Consider the following 24,237-nt stretch of genomic DNA (forward strand, 5'->3'; position numbering starts at 1 on the left):
CTGGGATCATGACCAGAGCCAAAGGCAGACACCTAACCTAATGAGCCACCAAGGCACCCTGCAGCTGTAGTTATTTTTCTTTTCTATTTTTTAAAATTTTAGTATGTTATGTTAATCACCATACATTACATCATTAGTTTTTGATGTAGTGTTCCATGATTCATTGTTTGTGTATAACACCAGGGGTTCCATTCAATACGTGCCCTCTTTAATACCCATCACCAGGCTAACCCATCCCCCCACCACCCTCCCCTCTAGAACCCTCATTTTGTTTCTCAGAGTCCATAGTCTATCATGGTTCATCTCCCACTCTGACTCCCCCACCTTTCATTTTACCCTTCCTACTATCTTCTTTTTTTTTTTTAACATATAATGTATTATTTGTTTCAGAGGTATAGGTCTGTGATTCAACAGTCTTACACAAATCACAGTGCTCACCATAGCACATACCCTCCCCAATGTCTATCACCCAGCCACCCCATCCTTCCCACCTCCCACCACTCCAGCAACCCTCAGTTTGTTTCCTGAGATTAAGAATTCCTCATATCAGTGAGATCATGATACATGTTTTTCTCTGATTGACTTATTTCACTCAGCATAATACCCTTCAGTGCCATCCACGTCGTTGCAAATGGCAAGATTTCATTCCTTTTGATGGCTGCATAATATTCCATTGTATATATATACCACTTCTTTATCCATTCATCTGTCGATGGACATCTTGGCTCTTTCCACAGTTTGGCTATTGCGGACATTGCTGCTATAAACATCGGGGTGCATGTACTCCTTCGGATCCCTACATTTGTGTCTTTGGGGTAAATACCCAGTAGTGCAATTGCTGGGTCATATGGGAGGAACCTCCATACTGTTTTCCAGAGTGGCTGCCCAGCTTGCATTTCCACCAAGTGTAAGTGGGTTCCCCTTTCTCCGCATCCCCACCAACATCTGTCATTTCCTGACTTGTTAATTTTAGTCATTCTGACTAAAAAACCTCATTGAGGTTTTGATTTGGATTTTCCTGATGCTGAGTGATGTTGAGCACTTTTTCATGTGTCTGTTGGCCATTTGGATGTCTTCTTTGGAAAAATGCCTGTTCATGTCTTCTGCCCATTTCTTGATTGGATTATTTGTTCTTTGGGTGTTGAATTTGATAAGTTCCTTATAGCTTTTGGACACTAGCCCTTTATCTAATATATCATTTGCAAATACCTTCTCAGATTCTGTCAGTTGTCTTTTGGTTTTGTTGACTGTTTCTTTTGCTGTTCAAAACTTTTTATTGTGATGAAGTTCCAATAGTTCATTTTTGCCCTTGCTTCCCTTGCCTTTAGCGATGTTTCTAGGAAGAAGTTGCTGCGGCTGAAGTCAAAGAGGTTGCTCCCTGTGTTCTCCTTTAGGATTTTGATGGACTCCTGTCTCACACTGAGGTCTTTCAATCATTTTGAGTCTATTTTTGTGGGTGGTATGAGGAAATGGTCCTGTTTCATTCTGCATATGGCTGTCGAATTTTCCCAACACCATTTGTTGAAGAGACTGTCTTCATTCCACTGGACATTCTTTCCTGCTTTGTCGAAGATGAGTTGACCATAGAGTTGAGGGTCCATTTCTGGGCTCTCTATTCTGTTCCATTGATCTATGTGTCTGTTTTTGTGCTAGTACCACACTGTCCTGATGATGACAGCTTTGTAATAGAGCTGGAAGTCCGGAATTGTGATGCCACCAGCTTTGCTTTTCTTTTTCAACATCCCTCTGGCTATTCGGGGGCTTTTCTTGTTCCATACAAATTTTAGGATTATTTATTCCATTTCTTTGAAAAAAGTGGATGGTATTTTGATGGGGATTGCATTAAATGTGTAGATTGCTCGAGGTAGCATTGACATCTTCATAATATTTGTTCTTCCAATCCACACAAGCATGGAATGTTTGTCCATTTCTTTGTGTCTTCCTCAATTTCTTTCATGAGTATTTTATAGTTTTCTGAGTACAGATTCTTTGCCCCTTTGGTTAGATTTATTCCTAGGTATCTTATGGTTTTGGGTGCAATTGTAAATGGGATCGACTCCTTCATTTTCTTTACTCTGTCTTGTTGTTGTTGTATAGGAATGCCACTGATTTCTGTGCATTGATTTTATATCCTGCCACTTTACTAAATTCCTGTATGAGTTCTAGCAGTTTGGGGGTGGAGCCTTTTGGGTTTTCCACATACAGTATCATATCATCTGCAAAGAGTGAGAGTTTGACTTCTTCTTTGCCAATTAGGATGCCTTTTATTTCTTTTTGTTGTCTCATTGCTGTAGCTAGGACTTCTAATACTATGTTGAATAGCAGTGGTGATAGTGGACCTCCTTGCTGCAATCCTGACCTTAGGGGGAAAGCTATCAGCCTTTCCCCATCGAGAATATTATTCACTGTGGGTTTTTCATAGATGGCTTTTATGATATTGAGGTATGTACCCTCTATCCCTATACTCCGAAGAGTTTTGATCAAGAAAGGATGCTATACTTTGTCAAATGTTTTTCTGCATCTATTGAGATGATCGTATGGTTCTTGTTCTTTCTTTTCCTAATGTATTGTATCACGTTGATTGATTTGCAGATGTTGAACCAACCTTGCAGCCCAGGGATAAATCCCACTGGGTTGTAGTGAATAATCCTTTTAATGTACTGTTGGATCTATTGGCTAGTATTTTGGTGAGAATTTTTGTATCCATGTTCATCAGGGATATTAGTCTCTAATTCTCCTTTTTGATGGGGTCTTTGTCTGGTTTGGGGATCAAGGTAATGGTGGCCTCATAAAAACGAGTTTGGAAGTTTTCCTTCCATTTCTATTTTTTGGAGCAGTTTCAGAAGAATAGGTATTAATTCTTCTTGAAATGTTTGGTAGAGTTCCCCTGGGAAGCCATCTGGCCCTGGGCTTTTGTTTTTTGGGAGATTTTTGATGACTGCTTCAATTTCCTTCGTGGTTATAGGTCTGTTCAGGTTTTCTATTTCTTCCTGGTTCAGTTTTGGTAGTTGATACATCTCTAGGAATGCATCCATTTCTTCCAGATTATCGAATTTGCTGCCATAGAGTTGCTCATAATATGTTCTTATAATTGTTTCTATTTCTTTGGTGTTAGTTGTGATCTCTCCCCTCTCATTCATGATTTCATTTATTTGGGTCATTTCTCTTTTCTTTTTGATAAGTCTGGCCAAGGGTTTATGAATCTTCTAAATTCTTTCAAGGAATCAGCTCCTAGTTTCGTTGATCTGTTCTACTGCTCTTTTGGTTTCTATTTCATTGATTTCTGCTCTGATCTTTATTATTTCTCTTGTCCTGCTGGGTTTAGGCTTGATTTGCTGTTCTTTCTCCAGCTCCTTTAGGTGTAGGGTTAGGTTGTGTATTTGAGACCTTTCTTGTTTCTTGAGAAAGGCTTGTATTGCTATATACTTTCCTCTTAGGACTGCCTTTGCTGCATCCCGAAGATTTTGAACAGTTGTGTTTTCATTTTCATTGGTTTCCACGAATTTTTGTAATTCTTCTTTAATTTTCTGGTTGACCCATTCATTCGCTAGTAGGATGCTCTTTAACCTCCATGTATTTGAGTTCTTTCCAACTTTCCTCTTGTGATTGAATTGTAGTTTCAAAGCACTATGGTCCAAAAATATGCAGGGAATGATCCCAGTCTTTTGGTACTGGTTGAAACCTGATTTGTGACCTAAGATGTGATCTATTTTGGAGAATGTTCCATGGGCACTAGAGAAGAAGGTGTATTCTTTTGCTTTGGGATGGAATGTTCTGAATATGTCTGTGAAGTCCATTTGTTCCAGTGTGTCATTTAAAGTCTTTATTTCCTTATTGATCTTTTGCTTAGATGATCTGTCCATTTCAGTCAGGGGGGTGTTAAAGTCCGCCACTATTATTGTATTGTTGTCAATGTGTTTCTTTGCTTTTGTTATTGATTGCCTTATAAATTGATGCTCCCATGTTAGGGGCATAGATATTTACAATTGTTAAATCTTCTTGTTGGATAGACCCTTTAAGTAGGATATAGCGTCCTTCCTCATCTCTGATTATAGTCTTTGGTTTAAAATCTAAGTTGTCTGATATAAGGATTGCCACCTCAGCTTTCTTTTGGTGTCCATTAGCATGAAAAATGGTTTTCCACTCCCCACACTTTCAATGTGGGGGTGTCTTTGGGTCTAAAATGAGTCTCTTGCAGACAGCATATCGATGGGTCTTATTCTTTTATCCAGTCTGATACCTTGTGTCTTTTGATTGGGGCATTTAGCCCATTTACATTCGGGTAACTATGGAAAGATATGAATTTAGTGCCTTTGTATTGCCTGTAAGGTGACTGTTACTGTATATTGTCTCTGTTCCTTTCTGGTCTATGTTCCTTTTAGGTTCTCTCTTTGCTTAGAGGACCCCTTTCAATATTTCTTGTAGGGCTGGGTTTGTGTTTGCAAATTCCTTTAGTTTTTGTTTGTCCTGGAAGCTTTTTATCTCTCCTTCTATTTTCAATGACAGCCTAGATGGATATAGTATTCTTGGCCGCATATTTTTCTCATTTAGTGCTCTGAATATATCATGCCAATTCTTTCTGACCTGCCAGATCTCTGTGGATAGGTCTGTTGCCAATGTAATGTTTCTACCATTGTAGGTTACAGATCTCTTCTCCCGTGCTGCTTTCAGGGTTTTCTCTTTGTCTCTGAGACTCATAAGTTTTACTATTAGATGTCGGGGTATTGACCTATTTTTATTGATTTTGAGGGGGGTTCTCTGTGCCTCCTGGATTTTGATGCCTGTTTCCTTCCCCAAATTAGGGAAGTTCTCTGCTATAATTTGCTCCAATATACCTTCTGCCCCTCTCTCTCTTTCTTCTTCTTCCGGACTTCCAATTATTCTAATCTTGTTTCATTTTATGGTATTACTTATCTCTTGAATTCTGCCCTCGTGATCCTGTAGTTGTTTATCTCTCTTTTTCTCAGCTTCTTTATTTTCCATCATTTGGTCTTCTAGATCACTAATTCTCTCTTCTGCCTCATTTATCCTAGCAGTTAGAGCCTCCATTTTTAATTGCACTTCATTAATAGCCTTCTTGATTTCGACTTGGTTAGATTTTAGTTCTTTTATTTCTCTAGAAAGGGTTTCTCTAATATCTTCCATGCTTTTTTCAAGCCCAGCTAGTAACTTTAAAATCATCATTCTGAACTCCTATTCTGACATCTTACTGATGTCCATATTGATTAAGTCCCTGGCAGTCAGTATTGCCCCTTGTTCTTTTTTTGGAGGTGATCTTTTCCATGTTGTCATTTTGTCCAGAGGAGAGTAGATGAGTGAAAGAACAAAATGCTTTCACGGTAACAATGACCCCAGAGAAATATACACTAAACAAATCAGTATTCCCCTACCGCTGGAGTTCTGCTGTTCTCATTGATCGGTAAACTTGGTCTTGGCTGGCTGTTCTTGCTGATCTTCTGGGGGAGGGGCCTGTTGCCGTGGTTCCCAAATGTCTTTGCTGGAGGTGGAATTGCCCTGCCCTTGCGGTCTGGGCTAAGTAATCTGCTCTGGTTTGCTCTCGGGAACTTTTGTTCCCTGCAAGCTTTCTATACAGATTTGGAGGACGAGAGTGAAAATGGCGGCGTCCCAATCTCCACCCCGGAGGAGCCGAGAACTCAGGGCCCCACTCCTCAGTGAGCCCCCAGAGAAAAGCAGTCAATCACTCCTGTCTCCCTGGTCTCTGGCCACACTCTATGCTCACCCAGCCTGTGACTGAGCATTTCTATCTCTGGCACACAATTCTGTGTGGAGTCTCCAAACCCAGCAGATCCCTGTGGTGCACTCCCTCGCCACTCCTCCTGCGGGAGGAAGAAGAGTGTCCCCGATCTGTTGTTTTTGGGTCCTTGCTTGAAGAACAGTGGCCCGGCTGTGCTGTGGATTACGGTTTATGGCAACTCCGAGCTGAGAGCACACTCCTCGGCTCCGTCTCTGCAGACGGCTTCCCTGCTCCAATACCTGGGAGCTTTGCAGCACTCAGGCACTTCCGGTCTTTCTGTGACCCTGAGGGTCCCGAGACCACACTGTCCCAGTGAGAGTTCCAACCCCCGCTTAGCCACTGTAGCAACGTCCCTCAGTGGAACAGGCTTCTAAAAGTTCCAATTTTGTGCTCTGCTGCTCTATCACTTGCCAGAAGCGGCTGATGGAGGCTTCCTCCCCCCCGGAGTCTATCTTCCCAAATATTGCCTCAGATTCACTTCTCTGCATGTCCTACCTTCCAGAAAGTGGTCGCTTTTCTGTTCAGAGAGTTGCTGCTATTCTTTTCTTCAATCTCCTGTTGAGTTCGTAGGTGTTCAGAACAGTTTGATCCCTATCTAGCTGAATTCCTGGGACCAGATGAAATTTAGGTCTCCTACTCCTCCACCATCTTGCTCTTCTATAGTTATTTTTAGTACTCTTGTCTTTTAACCTTTATATTAGAGGTAAATGTTTAACACTCAACCATATTACACTATTTGAGTACTCTGACTTTGACTGTACACTTATTTTTGCCATTGGTTGTATATTTTCATATGTATTTATGTTATCTTATCAGTATCCTTTCATTTCAGCTTGAAAAATTCCTTTCAGCATTTCTTATAAGGCAGGTCTAGTGGTAATGAAATCCTCTATCTTTTATTTGTCTGGAAAATCTTTATCCCTCCTTTATTTCTGAAGGACAGTTTGCCAGGTAAAGTATTCTTGATTAGCATCTATTTTAGTTCAGTACTTTGAATATATCATTTCATTCCCCCCTGACCTGTAAGCTTTTTGCTGGGAAATCTGCTGATTATCTTAGGGAGGGTCCCTTGTAAGTTACAAGCTTTTTTCCCCTCTGACTTCTTTCAAGATTCTCTTTTGTCTTTCATTTTTGACCGTTTCATTATAGTGTATTTTGAAGAGGATCTCTTTAAGTAGAGCCCGTTTGGGGAACTATGAGCTTCACGAACTTAGATATCCAAATCTCTGCCCAGATCTGGAAAGTATTCAATCATTATTTCTTTAAATGTGCTTTCTATCTCTTTTCTTTTTCTTCTCTGGAACTCCAACAATTCAGAGTTTTTAGGTATCCTAAGATCACATGGGATTTCTTCAGTATTTTCATTTCTTTTTTTTTTTTCTTTTTCCTTTTTTGTTCTCCACTTACTGGATAATTTCAAAGTTCCTGTATTCTAGCTCACAGATTCTTATTTTGCTTAATCCATTCTGCTGGTGATGCTCTCTGTTGTATTTTTCCTTTCATTTATAATATTCATCAGCTCCAAAATTTCTCTTTGCTTTTTTAAAAAATAATTTCTATCTCTTGATAAGCTTCTCATTTTTTTTAATGTATTATTTTCCCGATTTTGTTGAATTGTCTTTCTGTGCTTTCTGTAGGTTATTGGGTTTCCTTTGAAAAGCTATTTGAATTCTTCATGTCAAACAAATCACATATCTTCACGTCTTTGAGTTTGGTTAGTGAAAGATGATTGTGATCCTTTGGTGGTGTCATGTTACCTTGATTTTTCATGTTACTTAAAGTTTTGTATTGTTGTCTTCAAATTTGAAGTAGTTGTCACCTCCTCCAGTCTTTACTAACTGCCCACTTCAAAGTGTTCAAACTCATGTTTTGTTCCACAACAGTGTGATGAAACTTCCCCTCTGCAAACCTAGACTTCCACATAGGCTCTTTCATCTGTGGATGACTGTTAAAAGAAAGTGCTTTCCAGGAGCTCCCTAACCATGGCTAAGAGGGGCTTGAACCAGTTCATGAGCCACTTCAAGGTCCTCAGCTGGGACTGAGGTCTGTGTGTCTATTATCTGGTACATGGGTGGGTGAGAGTCCTCCTAGATCCTTTGGTATATGGTGTTAGGTTCCACAGCTCCCACAAAGATACTTTTGTCTGTGAATGAATGCCAAATTTTTGTTGTTGGGTGAGGGATGTATTTTGCAACTATGATGCTAATTTGACTCCCAAGTTGATTTCAGAAAAGCCAGGAAGGAACCAGATTAAGAGGACCAATGTCAGGACCCTAGCTTATGTTTTGCTTGTTGGTTTGTTTGAGTTAGAATGTAAAACTGAGGAAGATTTGGATAAAGAATAGCAATTAGGGTAAAAGCCTGTCAGTAAAGAACAGAGAGTGATTAGATAAAATTTGCATCATGTACATTGATGGCTATGTCAGCTGGAGATACGGTAAATGTCCAGAGTTGTTGAATAATTAGAGAAATAATCCTCAGCAGGAAATCACTTTATTTTCAAGTGAGGTAGATGTGAAGGTCAGATATTTGTCATTCTCAAGTTTAGCATTATGTATTGCAGACAACAAAATTCACAGAGAAAAGCTATTCATTTATAAATATAGCTCAAATTAAACTGCTCTGCATTGTGGCTATTTTTCACAGTAATGTACACTTAAATAAATAGTCACTTATTTAACAAACATGTATTAAGGGCATAGTATTATGCTAAGCACTGCAGAGTATACCAAATATATTTCCCACAATTTTTACAATCAGTATATTTTCAAAACAATTGAAACTACAGGATGAACCACAATGATAAAAGTTTCAAGAGCTGAGATAAGGCAGTGAATATCAAATGGATGGTGTAAACAGTAGGTATAACAGGAGGCCAATGGGGAGAAGGATCACCAGGAGCAAGGGTGACCCAGGAGCTCCAGAAAGGATGAGATGTTTGAGCTGAGCCTGGAAGCTGAATTGAATGTAGAAGGTAAATAGAACATAAGTAGAAGTATGCTATAGTTTGCTAGAAGGACTGGAATGTATTTGGTAAACAATGAATGAACCATCTAGAATATAAGTTTTGTGTTGGGGAGGGTGGTTATAAAGGTAGGTGTGGCTAAACTGTGTAGTACTTTAAATATTAGGCTAAGGGATTTGAGTTTTACAAAGATTCTTTTAGCGTTTTTTATTGATATGTTAAAAATGGAATTTTAGGATGTTTTAATGCAGAATGGATTAAAGGAAGTAGAAAACAAAGATAGGAATATCATAAAAATCAATCAAAATAACCTACAGATGAATTAATAGAGAATATAGAATAGGATTTTGGCAATAATAAAAGTAACAGGAAACTAAAAACGGTTGCTGATGATTATACATAGGAGTATTGGAATAAGTTAAAATATAGAAAATAAATTATAGAGAAGTTTTGATCAGGGGTTACTTGAGGTTGATGCAACAATTTTTTGAAATAAGTAGTCAAGACTGAGGGGTACCTGGGTGGCTCATTTGGTTGAGTGACTGCCTTTGGCTCAGGTCATGATCCTGGAGTCCCAAGGTCTAGTCCCGTGTCAGGCTCCCTGCTCAGCAGGGAGTCTGCTTCTCCCTCTGACCACCCCCATGCTCTCTCTCTCTCTCTTTCTCATTCTCTCTATCAAATAAATAAATAAAATCTTTTAAAAAATTTAAAAAAATTAGTCAAGACTGAGAGTTGATTTTAGAAAAGTAGAGAACTATAATTTAGAACTATTGAGTTTAAAGAGATGGCAAGATATCAGAATGTACATTCCCATCAGGCAGTTGAACATATGTAAATCGAGTTCAGAGAAATATTTAAAGTAGAGATATAAATTTAAGAGTAATTTATATAATCTTTGAAGTCACAGACTGAATAGAATTTTTTAGGAAATTAGTTTGAAGAGTTAAAGCCCTGAATATAAGAAAATCTTGACATTGAAGGGCAAAAGGTGAAACCAGCATTTATTAAGCCACTATGTACATTAACTAGTTTAAATTTATGAGAGCTAAGGAAGCCTCAGAAAGAGTGCTATCAAAGAGGTTTAGAAAATGTATGGACAGTGAAGTTTCATCAAGATCCTGAGAATAGTAAAATTCATGAAGGAGTAAAGATACTGGTGTTGGAAAGAGATCAATTATCATTAGCATATGATTTATCATAGGTTTAAGAACAATTTATGGTTTGTTTCATTAAGAAATAATTGGTAATCTTTGAGGGTCAGTGTTTCCTTGGTAAAAAAATCATAAAACAATGAAATATTTATATCTGGGCTGCCTACTCTTCACTATCCACTGCTTTGCATCATATTCTTTGAAATGGGAGATCTATGTCATAATGGGCCAACTCTAGAAGAATCATTTCTTATTAATGAAATACAAGCCAAATACAATCGATGGGATAATTATTATTAGAAAATTGTCTTTTATCAAGAAATTGATGTTTATTTAGATTGAAGTACATCTAGGATGGAACAATGACAAATTTTTTTTAAAAAATCTATAAAAAAATTGAATTGGGATAGTCAGAGGACTTAGCCAAGTTAGTTTTAAAAGGATACACAGAATATTGTTATTTTTACATGTTGAGCATTGCTATCATCTGTACTTTATTTTCACAACCCTCTTTTTTTTTGAGATTTATTTATTTTATTTTAGAGAAAGAGAGAGCACGATTGAGAGGGGTAGAGGGAGAGGGAGAGAGAAACTTGAGCAGATTCCATGCTGAGCATGGAGCCCAATGCAGGGCTCCATCTCACGACCCTGAGATCAGCCCCCGAGATGAAACCAAGAGTCAGCTGCTCAACTGACTGTGCCACTCAGGCATCCCTCCTACACCTTTTTTTTTTTTTTTTTTAGAAAGAGTTAGAGAGAGCAAGTGTGTGAGCAGAAGTGTGTGTGTGGGGGAAGGCAGAGGGAGAGGGAGATAGAATCTCAACCAGACTCCATGTTGAAGTGCAGAGCCCCACATTGGACTCAGTTTCACGACCATGAGATCATGACCTGAGCCAAAATCCAGAGTCAGACACTTAACTGACTGAGCCACCCAGGTGCCCCTCACAACGCTCTTTTGTTAACTTTACTAAATCTAACTGTTCTCTTCTCCAACAGGCACCATAATTTGCTTAGTGCCATGTACAGAACTTGCATTGTATGTAGAGTGCCATTTGTGGGGTAATTAACCACTTGAGAAATGTTCCTCAAAGTGTGGTCCATGGACCACTTGTGTCAACGAGCCTTCTGGAATGCTCATATTTGGGAGCAGGAGAGAAGAAAACAAGTTTATATATGAAAGAAAAGGGGTTCTATGAGACCAGTAATGCCTATAAAACACAGATGTAGAAATACCAACCTACAGGTGCCTGGGTGGCTCAGTTTGTTAAGTGTCCAACTCTTGATTTTGGCTCAGGTCATGATCTCAAGGTAATGGGATGGAGCCCCACATTGGGCTCCATGCTGGGCATGGAGCCTGCATCGGATTCTCTCTTTCCCTTTCCCTCTGTCCCTCCCCACCCCTGGCCCACATATGTGCTCTCTCAATCTCTCAAAAAAAAGAAAAGAAAAGAAATACCAACCCACAGTTACAGAATCAAAATCACTGGGAATTGCACATAGGAATGTATATTTTAAAAGTAAGAACTCCAAGCTACACATACACATTAAAATTGTAAGAAAGTTTTTAAATAGAAAATAAAATGTAAGAAATTGTGTGTGTGTGTGTGTGTGTGTGTGTGTAGCCTGGGGTTCTTATTGATGTGTTTGAGTCTACTTCTTTCTCTCCTGTTCATTTTTAAAAAATATATTGATTTCAGTGTATTAAAGTTCAAATGTGTGTGTTTTAAAATCTACTACCCGATGTCTATCACCTCAAATGGTTAAGCAAATCCAACAATAAAAGGGAACACATTTAAAAAACACATTTAAATCTTAGGTATTTTTAATATTCTGTCCTATAGCTAAATTTGGGCTGATAATAGTTGGAAAGAAAAGTGAAAAGAAAAATAAAGGAAAATAAAATAGAGGAGAAAGGAGAGGAGGGAGAAAAGAAATGAGAACAAAGTTTTATCCTTATTGCTTTTGAAGCCAATTCTTTTACTGTTGGAGAACTTGATATGGTCAGAAGACAAGTTTAAGGGCTATAAATGATGAGATCAAGTTTTTACCCCTGTATTGTCTCTCAAGATACATTTGTCTTCTTATAGAATGAGACAAGCCCCATCATTTCTTCTCCTTTATCCCTTCTGAGCCTATAGCTGGAAGGTCTAATACCATGAATATTCATAGCAAGATGAAACAGACCTTTTAATTAATTACTGTATGAGTCACTTATTGGTAATAAGGCTACATAAGTCTTTTTTTTTTTAATTGAAGTATAGGTGGCTTACAGTGTTACATTAGTTTCAGGTGTACAACATAGTGATTCAACAAGTCTATATGTTATCCTAAGCTTACCACAGTGTAACTACCATCTGTCACCATACAATGCTATTACATTATCATTGGCTATATTCCCTTTGCTGTACCTTTTATCTCCATGAATTATTCATTACATAATTGGAAGCCTGCATTTCCCACTTCCCTTCACCCATTTGCTCATTCCCTTACTTCCCTCCCCTCTGGCAACAATACAGTTTGTTTTCTATATTTATAGGTCTATTTCTGCTTTTGTTTATTTATTTGTTTTTTAGATTCCACATATAAGTAAAATCATATGGTATTTGTCTTTCTCTGATATATATATATATATATATGTATATATATATATATATATATATGTATATATATATACATACCATAATTTCCTTATCCATTCATTAGTCAATGGACACATGAGTTGCTTTCATATCTTGGCTATTGTAAATAATGCTGCCATAAATATAAGGGTACATGTATCTTTTCAAATTAGTGTTTACATCCTCTTGGGTAAATATCCAGTAGTGAAATTACCGGATCATATGGTTTTTTTGATCTATTTATAAATAAATAGAGTATTTATTTCTATTTTTAATTTTTTGAGGAAACCACACTGATTTTAATAGTGGCTGCACCAATTTACATTCCCACCAATCTACATTACGTTGTTGTTAGGAATGTGCACAAGGGTTCCCTTTTTTTCCACATTCTTGTCAACACTTGTTATTTCTTATCTTTTCTCCTGTTAATTTTCATATAGTAACTATTCTTTTCTATTTTGTCTCTTATGAAACGATTAAACAGCCCTCCATTTGAGGCATGTCCTGCTTCCCTTTTCCTCACTTGAAATCATATTATTTTGTTACAGTGTAAAAGTCTCTGACAGTGTGAGCATATTCAATAGCAGAAAGAGTCTAGAATCCTTATTGATTACTTTTAAAGCCTTCAAGAATACACATATTCTGGAGCAGCTAAAAGAAAAGAGTGTGGAAGTGACACAGATGAGGGGAATTCATGAGACCAAGAGAGACATTGTAGACACAGCAACGCATAGAGACATGCAGATGTTAAGGCTAGAGGCATTTTATAGTGGGCTATATGGGAAAAATGCTAGAAATATTTAAAAAAAATTTTCCAATATAAATGATTTTTATATGTTTCCTTATTATATAAACTGAGATATTATTTTAAAAAATCTTGGCCAAGATTCTAAATAACTGACTTATTTTGTCAGTCTCTGTTCACTAGAATAAATCATTTTGGGCTTCTTTAAAAGGGGAAAATTTTAGCAATTTTGTTTTTGCTTGTGAATTCACAGAAGGAAAGTAATTCTTAGAGCAAAGCTTCAAAGATTCAATATAAGATAAACAATTCTTTTCATCACACTTAATATTAAATATAACAGAACTGCAGGCGGAATAATTCATTTTAACATTAAAATGAAGCACAACTTCTTTAGTCTGATTACTTCAGAATGTGAAAATACTAAAGGCCCCCAAAATAAGTAACAATTAGTTAAAACTTGAAATTAGCAAAGAAAATATTTGGAGAATTTATAGATAGATTTTTTCTGTCATTTATATTATAGTGTTATCTCTGTCTTCAGATAAACAGAAGAAATAAAATAGTCATTTAAAAGAAGCTGTGAAAAATGCAAAGCATGAGAACTTTGTTGTGATGATTTTTGCAAGGTGAACAAGATCCTAATTCTTAGTTGCTCACATCAGAAATAATTTGACATTCTTTTATTCAACAAAGTATTCATTGAGCACCTACTGTATACTTGACATTGTTTTAGCCCCTTGGGTTATAGCAGTGACACAGGGCAGTGGAGAAAGTAAAGAAGGAAAGGAAGTTTGGAAGTGGCAACAAGTAGTGGTTTTGCAGTTTTCCATGTAAGAGTCAGAAAGGACCTCACTGTAAACATGGCAGTAAGACATAGTCCCTCAGGACATGTGAGATTGAGCCATGAACCTGGGGAAGAACATTCCAGATAAAGTGAATAACAGGTACAAATGTCCTGGGGCAGAAACATGCTGGTCATATTTAAGGAGCAGGAAAGAAGTCACTGAGGCTGGAGTGGAGTGATTGAGGGAGTCTGTGGAGATGAGGTCGGAAAGGTCACAGAGGCCAGATTGGTAGGACCTCATTGATTAATAAGTACTCTGGCTTTAATTGTAAGTGATGTGAAGCCTCACCCACAGAAGGATATGAGAGAAGAATGACAAGATCTGACTTTTATTCTCAAAGGAATATTCTGGTTCCTAGGTTAGGAAGAGATTAGAAGGAAATACAGGCAGAAGCAGGGAGACCTGTTAAGGGATTACAGCAGTGATTCAGGTGGGGGATGATGGTGGCTCGACCAATTTATGGTAGTTGTGGTAGCAGTGAAGGTGCAAAGTGGTGGCATTCTGGATTTATTGTGAAAGCAGAGCCAACAGAACTTGCTGATAAATTGGTTGTAGTTTGTGAGAGATGTCAAAATGACTCCAAGGACTTTAACTTGAGCAAATAGTAGGATGAAGGTGCTATTTCCTGACATAAGAAAGATTGTAAAAGAAGCAGGTTTAGGGGGCAATAATCAGAAGTTTGATTTGGTATATCTTAAGTTTGTGATGCCTATTCAATTCCTACTAGAGTTGTTGAGTAATCAGTTATACATACGCCTCTGGATTTTAGGGAAAATTCCAAGCTGGAGTTATAAATATAGAAAAGAAAGACATGTAAGTGATATTTAAAGCCATAGGGCTGGAAATAGAAAAGAGAAGAGGTGTAGGAATGAATTCTAGGGCAATGCTAAGAGACTGGGGAGAAGAGACTGAGAAGTCAGACTGCAAGAAGTATCACTTCATTATTAATAACTTTCTTTCAGAGGACATTGGCAATGTATAGGCTCTAGGGGCCATAGGTGTTTCTTTTACTTTTGGTAGGATTCACCTAGTCATTTGCTACTTACCCATCACTTGACCTAAATCTTAAATTTTTGCTCTTACTCACTCTCTCCCCTCCCTTCATGCCTGCATCACATTTGTTTTGAATACTCTTATTGTTAGTGCAACTTCATCTCACTATAAAATGCATTTTTGAAAACTGTCAAAAGGAATTTGGGGATTTTATCTGGTGAATAAAATGGGTGACCAGTTTGGTTAATACCGCTTTTGATCAAATATTAGGCGTGACTATTGAGTAATACCACCAAGTTTACTGTGTGGTTTATGTGCTAGATCTAAAAGCAACATCAACAGGCATGTTCTAAAACCGTTTTGAGCAATGACATGACTGGAATAAATACTTCCAAGAGGACTATTTTCAATTAATAATCACATATCATGTACAAATGTAAGTTCTGTCAAATGGATTAACACCATTTCTTAACGTTCTATTACCTTATCACAAATATTTATGTAGATGCTTAAAGTCTATGAACACGCTGATAGCCATAAATATATCTAATTGAATCTTCATTTCCCAGACTAAGAATTTCTTAAACAACTCCTATTTCATTTAAGATGATTATCTTATCAAAAGCAATTGAAAATAATTATTTTAATGAGTAAAATGTCTACAAAAACACATCTAATATTTGCCCAGCTCTTACAAAAATTGAGGATTATGAACACCACAGATTTACAAACAAGCATCCTTGGATATCTGGCTAGTACTAAGTTTGTAAAGGATGTATCTCCTGCAAATTATGCCAACTATTTGTTCACTGAACAGGTATTTATTAAATTCTAGTGTGTTCCAGATACATGTCATAATGAGAAGAGTTTGCTCTTTTAAGTCTTTCCAAGCACGTTGTGAGAGACTTATATGCATAAGGGATGGAGCCAAATAGTGCTACTGAGTTTCTCTATATCGAGCGGTCTCCTGGGGAGTTTTACCACATGGAGAACCTGTTTTGAGTAGATTAAGGGAAGACTGGAGAAGTAGCTAGGCTTAGAGTTACCCCTTTCTGTATACTGCACACAGACTGGGACCATTAATCAATTACACGGTGATGCAAAAACCTCCCTCTCTTAATGACAACGTTTCAGTTGCTCTACAGGCCTCTGCCTGGACCCATCTTCAGAGAGGAATGGGCTATCAAGGAACAGCTTTTAGTTTTCTTTAAAAGTTAACTACCATTGCTGTCCTAGGTTCTGGGATTCAAAGATGGGGCTCCTCTCCTCAAAAAAAATATTATTATTTTTTGAGGGGAAAGATATATCTTGAGTAATTACATCGGAATATGGTAACTGTTCTGGTGGTAGAAACTCAACATACTCAGTGGGCATCTGGGGGGAAAGCCTAAGAGTTACTGGCTTTACAGAGAAAGTGCTGACATTATTCAAAGAGATGAGTTAATCTTCTACTAAGCTCAGCAGGATGAAGCAGATGTAAATTCTTGGGACCTAGCTTTTTTTCCTCTGGATCCTAATACTCTACCTATTCCTGCATTTTCAAACCTTTTTCACTAGATTTGGTCTGACACTTCATTGTGAATAAAGTCTAATTTTCATCCTAGGACATTTCCTGTAAAATATTTTATAGTCTTTACCCCAGGGATCACCATCACACTGAGGCAGAACATTGTAATTGGCCCATTGTTCCTCACTTAAACTTGGTGGCTGGCCCCATTCCTCTCACTCATGTTGACATTAATTGCCAGAAAGAGGAAAGTGATTTCTAAATGTAGGTTTACATGTTTCTTATTAGAAATAATAAACTTACAATGTTTTTCATGTGTTTCACTAGGATGGTCAGTTTCGCATCCTCATGAGATATCACTAATTGCACCTTAGGCGTCTTGTCAGGAAACTTCTCACCTGATAAAGCAATAGAATTTCAGTGGGTTAAATTGGAAGTGGTTCATCACAGGATAAATTAAACATTTAAAGACTAAAATGAAACCTATGAATAATGTACAAAAGAAACATTCTTCAGACCACACAGAAAACATAATACTCTTTAGGAAAACAGTTGTTTAAAGATGGGATTTGTGTCTAATCAACCTGAACCAAAACTTCCTCCTCATATTTTGTGTTTTTGATTGATTTTGTGTTTGTTTTGATTATTTTCCCAATTGTTTAGTGCCATTTTTGGCTTCAGTTTTCTCAACATTTTTGGCTTCAGTTTTCTCAACATTCACTACAATAAGCTTAAGTATTAGAGAGTTGAAGTGTTGGCTTTAAAAGTCAGTGAGCCTGGGGTTCAGGTCCCAGAACTATACTTAAGACTGTGCTATGTGTGTATAATTAACTTATGACTAAGTTAATTGACTTCCTTAAAATGGAGATAATAGTTACCTTCTTCAGGATAGTTGAGATGATCAACTGAGAAATTAAAAAGTTTTCACAATGTAATCTCTCAATAAATGTTTGCAATTAGTAATAGTTTTCTCCATATATTTGCATTCATCTCTTCCTGTCTATTTCCATAGCTCCTAGTTCAGACTCTTAAGAATCTCTTGTCTGAACTATTAGAACATTCTCTTCTCCTCTCCTAAAGCCCAAATCTATTTGTACACAATTAACCAGTATATTCTTCCTATAGCAACTTCTCTAAAATTACTCTTTTGATAAAAGTACTGTTCATAGCTTTCCAGTGCTTATGAAAAAAAAATCTGAATTTCTCAGACTTATATTGTTGCTTCTTATTGAATCTTTCTGTTTTTTAATTTCCCATTGTTATTATTCCATGCTGTAGTCTGTATGTTCAATTCTACAAACATGCTCTGCTATTTCCTTCCAGTCATTGCTCATATTATTCTCTTTATTTGAAATGACCTCTTCCACCATTTTTGGCTATTGAACTTTTATCTTTCTAAAAGGCCTAATTAAAATGCTAAATAACTTCTGTTGTCACCTCCCTTTGCACTCCCTTAGCACAGCCCTTATTACTTAATATTTGTATCATAATTATTATTTTAACATGCTTCAATTTGCTTAGTGTATTATTATCTCCCTCAAGGCTTACTTTTTTCCTATATCCCCAAGGGATATATAAATCAGTGCCTGCTCCTTAATGTCACACCAAACATTTATTTAATAACAAAAGTAGTCTTATTTTTTTCAAGTTATATTGTTCCATCATTAAAATTAAAGCTTTGGTTTTTTAATTAAAAATTTCTGATTTATAGCCCCCAAATTAAGCATAATTTGTAGTTTTTCTGATGTTTCCACTGGTTACTCTGGTTGCATGTTCTCTGAGGGAAGTTAGAGAGAAGTTTATTAGTAACAAGAAATTTGGCAATGTTCTACTGTGGGCTCATTGTGCTCCACAATTGTTTTCTGAAAGTCAGTCTCAGCTCTCTAATCCTCTTTAAACTTTGATAATTAAACCTTACTGGTATGTTTCCTTCTCTAAAGATTTTTACATGTTTGTAAAAGTAGTTTACACATTGTATGTAGGTAATATTAATTAATGCTATTGTTAACGTGGATTATGACATTGAAATAATTAAAATTGGCATTGTTTCTTACAATTGAAATGGTAATCACATAAAAATAATAAAAATATTCTTCCTTAAAATATTTTTATTTGATTACAATGACTGAGAGAAATTGTGATTTAGAGATACTGAGATAATTCTGAATGTAGTACTGAGGTAAATTGCATTTATAGTAAAAAAATATAATTGGGTTTTTGGTATAAGCATGTTAAAAATGCTGATGACTTTTTGATGCACAATGAATATTATTTTTGAATTAAAGAATGAAAAGATTACTACATAGAAACTCAATGTGTTTAATCAGAGGAGTTTTAATTTGAAGGTGAGAAATTAACATAAATTTATGATTGTCTAAATAATAACCATATAACTGTTACTTGAACTGACTGAAGTGATATTCCGCTCTGAAACTCTAGTGCGAGGTTAGTGACCAGTATCTGTCAATCACAGCAGAGTTCAGAATTCAGTGAAAATTCAGGCCGCCAGGAAGTTTTAATAGTCAATGTGGTAATAGTAGAGGTACTTAGTATTTCTAGAACTCTTACTGTATGCCAAACATTGGGCTAAGAGCTTTATGTACATGAACTAACTCAATACTCAAAGCAAGTCTATAAAGTTTGTGTCACTTCTGTTTTACACATGAGGAAACAAAGGCATTTCGTCAAAGGTCATGTAGACAATAAACCATGCAGGGTTAAATGATCTCTAAAGTCTATGTTCTTAAACATCATGCTGTAAAGGGGCAAAGAAGGGGCAATAATCTAAGGGAAAGAGTTCAATGAAGAACCCAGAGAAGAAGAATTTTGAGAATAGTTTCATATGGACAAGAAGATGGCTAGAATATTTTGGTTTTCTGATTCAAGTTAGTCTGGAGAATCTGATTATGCTTAATCTGACCATTTATAATAATCTTAAGAGCTGTGAAAATAATATCGATCCTATAGCATGATTGTGTCAAAATGTTTGAATGCATGACACTGTAGCAGCTAATATAGCACTTATTATGCACAGTGTGTCCATTAATGTTAAAAAAGCAGCATTTCAAAATCTTTTTACGGGTGATAATATATTCATATAACTAAAAAATAAAAATTTATTTTAAAAATATACAGTAAAACATCTTTATCCCATTCCTAACACCTATCCACCCAGTTCCCCCACCATTATTTCATTAGCTTCCCATATATCCCTCCAGAGGGACACACATCCTTCCAGTTTCTCCATATAAGCAAAAATGAATAAGTACTTTTACTGCCCCCTCCCTGCTTTTCCTCAGAAGGAATAGCACATTTACTAGCACAAAGATCTTGGAGAAATTTTTATAATCATACAAACTTCTTTATTTTTTAAAATATATTTGCATATTATTCCATTATGTGAAATGCCATAATTTATTTAATTAGTTCCCCATTGATGGGCATGTGGGTTGTTTCCAAAGTTTTCCAGCTGTTACAAACCATGCTGCAACAAACAGCTTCGTATGCATGTCATTTTGTACCTGTGCACAAATATAGGATAAATTTCCAGTAGCAGAATTGCTGGTCGAAGGGTATTAGCATTTATAATTTTGATAAATGCTGCCAAATCACCTTCCATGGACGTTGTACCAAATTGCATTACCACCAGCAGTGTATAAGAGTGTCTGCTGATTTGTAACCAAGCTTATTAATTAAATTTTTGAATTTTTGCCAATCTGATGAGTTAAAATAATACCTGTGTAATTTTGATTTGCATTTTTATTATGAGTGAGTTTGAGGATGCTTTCTTTGTTTAAGAGCCTTTGTATTTTTTTTTTTTTTTGGTGCATATTGTCTTTTCAAATTCTTTATACAATATTCTATTTGATCATTGGTCTTTTTTTTATCAATTTCTAGGAGATGGTTATATATTAGATAACCAACTGTTTGTGATAAATTGTAAATATTTCATCCATTTTGTCATTTATCTTTGAATTTTTAAAAACTTTGCTGTAGTTTTTTATATCCTGCAAAATTATCATGGCTTCTGAATTTGTACTCATAACTCTACTAGCTCATCCTCAGATTATAAAGGATTTTTTTCTATGTTTTCTTTGTCATATATATGACTTTGTTATTTACATTGAAAGTCTTTCATCCATTCTATTTATGGACATTCTATTATGTTCTATTTATTCATCCTTTTTGGGCCAACACCACACTGTTTCAGTCATTGAGGCTTTGAAATAAATTTTATATATGATAGGGCTAGTCTTACCTCTATGCTTTTGTTAATTTTTTCTGGCCTTTATTTATTTTTGTTTATGAACTGTAGAATTAACTTATCTAGTTAAAAATAAATCCATTAATATTTTTAAAAATATATTCAAAATTAGAAAAGAAGACATCCAAATGGTCAAGAGACACATGAAAAAGTGCTCAACATTTCTCGGCATCAGGGAAATCCAAATCAAAACCTCAATGAGATACCACCTCACACCAGTCAGAATGGCTACAATTAACAAGTCAGGAAATGACAGATGTTGGCGGGGATGCGGAGAAAGGGGAACCCTCCTACACTGTTGGTGGGAATGCAAGCTGGTGTAGCCACTCTGGAAAACAGCATGGAGGTTCCTCAAAAAGTTGAAAATAGAGCTACCGTACAACCCAGCAATTGCATTACTGGGTATTTACCCCAAAGATACAAATGTAGGGATCCAAAGGGGTATGTGCAGCCTGATGTTTATAGCAGCAATGTCTACAATAGCCAAACTGTGGAAAGAGCCAAGATGTCCATCGACAGATGAATGGATGAAGAAGATGTGGTATATATATACAATGGAATATTATGCAGCCATCAAAAGGAATGAAATCTTGCCATTTGCAACGATGTGGATGGAACTTGAGGGTATTATGCTGAGCGAAATAAGTCAATCAGAGAAAGACATGTATCATATGACCTCACTGATATGAGGAATTCTTAATCTCAGGAAACAAACTGAGGGTTGCTGGAGTGGTGGGGGGTGGGAAGGATGAGGTGGCTGGGTGATAGACATTGCGGAGGGTATGTGCTATGGTGAGTGCTGTGAATTGTGCAAGACTGTTGAATCACAGATCTGTACCTCTAAAGGTAAATTTTGAGCAAAGATGTGAAGGAGGTGAAAGCATGAGCCATCTGTTGGTTATTGTGATGATTATGGGCATAGTGTCTTATTTTATACTTCAGTGGAAATGCTTTTCCACTGTTTCCCTGTCACACCTGATGTGGGCTTTGGATAGCCAAGATAGATACATTTTCTCATGTTAAAGCTTTAACTATTTATTTTTATTTGAGTGCTTTGTCAAGAAATTTTATTGAAATTTATCAAATGCCTTTTCAGAGTCTATAGAGACAACCATATGATTTTGTCCTTAAATCTTTTTATTTATTTATTTATTTATTTATTTATTTTAAAATTTAAATTAAATTAATTAACATATAATGTATTATTTGTTTCAGGGGTACAGGTCTGTGATTCATCAGTCTTATATAATACCCAGTGCTCATTACAACACATATCCTCCCCAATGTCCATCATCCGCTTACCCCATCCCCTCACCTATTTCCCCTTCAGCAACCCTCAGTTTGTTTCCTAAGATTAACAGTCTCTTATGGTTTGTCTCCCTCTGGTTTTGTCTTATTTCATTTTTTCCTCTCTTTCCCTATGATCCTCTGCCTTGTTTCTTAAACTCTTTAAATCTTTTAAGATGATAACATGTATACTGTATATTACCAATATTGAAAGATTCTTGCATTTCTGGTCCTGGTGAATTATATTTCTTTTGTGTGCTGATGGACTATTTTGGCAAATATTTTACTTAGAATTTTCCAATGATACTCAGAAGTGAGATTAGGTTGTGATTCTTTTTTTGCTGTTCTTGTATCCTTGAAGCTACAGGCATAAATACCTTAAGAGCTTCATAAAAATAATACGGAAAATTTCCTTACTTTTTTCTGCTCTGGAATTGTTTAAATAACAGCAGGAGTATCTACTTTTTAAGGGTTTTGTAGAATCCCTCTGGAAATCATCTGAACTTGGTACTGTTCTAAACATTGCTTTTTGAAGCATTCTCTTTTCTATCAAACTTGATCTTTTCTAGGGCGAGTAAATTGAGTTTCCCTGGAACACTATTTCAGACAGATTTACAAATTTAGCTTTGTAGACTTGAACAAAGTTGTCTCTTATTATCCTTCAGTTTCATCTTTTTCTACGGTTACTTCTTGATTCTCCTTCTGTATTTTATATATTTGTATTTGTCCCCATTCTTTTGATTATCTACTGGCTTCTTTATTGTTTACTTTCACCTTCCAGATTTATTTATACTGTTTTCTGTGTTCTAACTCATTAATCTCTACTTGCATCTTCATCCATTTCTTTTTTTCTTTTTTTATTCTTTTGGTTTGTTTTAAGGTCTTATTCCAACTATTCCAATTATTGAGCATTGCTTTATCTCTCTCCTATGGTTTCTTGAGATGTACAGCTATTCTTTAGAAATTTTGCAATTTTGTTTTTTAAGTCCTTTTGGCCCAAGAGTTGTTCAAGAGAGTTATGTTTTTAAATCTCCAAACAAGTATCTTCTAGCTTTCTGAATTTTTAAAACTAATTTCTCACTTTACTTTCTCATGATTAGAAAATGTGTCTGTACTATTTCTACTTTTTAGGATTAATTGAAATTTTCTTTGTGGCCTAATATATAATCTATTTTCATGATAAAATGTTTGATATAAATTAATAAATTTTGCCTTTTTTTAATTTTACTATTTAGTTTTCTATGTATCTAGTTATTTTTTTTCACTCAGTCTTTCATAAATCAAAAAAGGTGAATTAGAATATCCTATTACCAGTCTGTTGTATATTTTTCCTTGAATGTTCCATAACTTCTGCTTTATATATGTTGCTGTCATATAACTGATATATATATATAACCATTATTTATATATAACTGCTCATATCTTTATTGAGAATTGTACTTATTATAGTTTAAATATTGCATTCTTATTTAATTCAATGCTTCTTGCCTAATATACCTATGCTTGGAGTTTAATTTTCAATTTTTAAATCTCATTTTGTCTTAGGTGTGTTTTTACATAAAGTATAGAGTTGTGATTTATACTTTTGTTCCAATTGGCAATTTTTTTCTTTATGGATGAATTAAGTCCGTTTATACTTATTGATATAAAAGATTCATTTTCTCTTTCTTCTTACTGTTTTATGTTATTAAAGAAATACATTTTTGTTTTTATGATTTTTAGAGAAAGTCTTTGGCTAAGGAATTTGTTTTTATTTTTATGTACTTGTGATACTTAGAAAAGCTTTTACTTTTGTTCTAGCAGTTACTTTTATTTAGTATTCTTAGACTTTTATTTTTTTGACAATTTTGTTTCCTAATAGAAACAGAGATAAAATTAGTGTGCATAATCTTTTGCACTCTTCTTTCATCTACACCCAATTATATTCAATGTTGTGATCTTAGTGTTTCTCTAACACTAATATTGCATAAGTTAAGATTTTTTTATTGCCTGATTTGTTAGATTTTAGTGATATCTTTGATACCCAGCTATTAGAAATGAAGTAATTAGAGAAACTCTTGTCTCATCTTCTTTTCATCTTTTCTTGCCCACATCAGCCACAAGTAAA

General features: G+C 35.8%; 1 protein-coding gene across 1 annotated transcript in view; it reads right to left on the reverse strand.

Annotated features, from left to right (window-relative positions):
* Window positions 1-24,237, reverse strand: part of PIK3C2G (phosphatidylinositol-4-phosphate 3-kinase catalytic subunit type 2 gamma) — a 382,139-nt gene that overhangs the window by 19,893 nt on the left and 338,009 nt on the right. Inside the window, exon 31 of the mRNA XM_027593856.1 lies at window positions 16,883-16,977. Coding sequence (XP_027449657.1) covers window positions 16,883-16,977 — 95 coding nt within the window. The remainder of the gene's footprint in view (window positions 1-16,882; window positions 16,978-24,237) is intronic.

Source organism: Zalophus californianus, chromosome 9, assembly GCF_009762305.2.
Source record: "Zalophus californianus isolate mZalCal1 chromosome 9, mZalCal1.pri.v2, whole genome shotgun sequence".
Lineage (NCBI taxonomy): Eukaryota > Metazoa > Chordata > Mammalia > Carnivora > Otariidae > Zalophus > Zalophus californianus.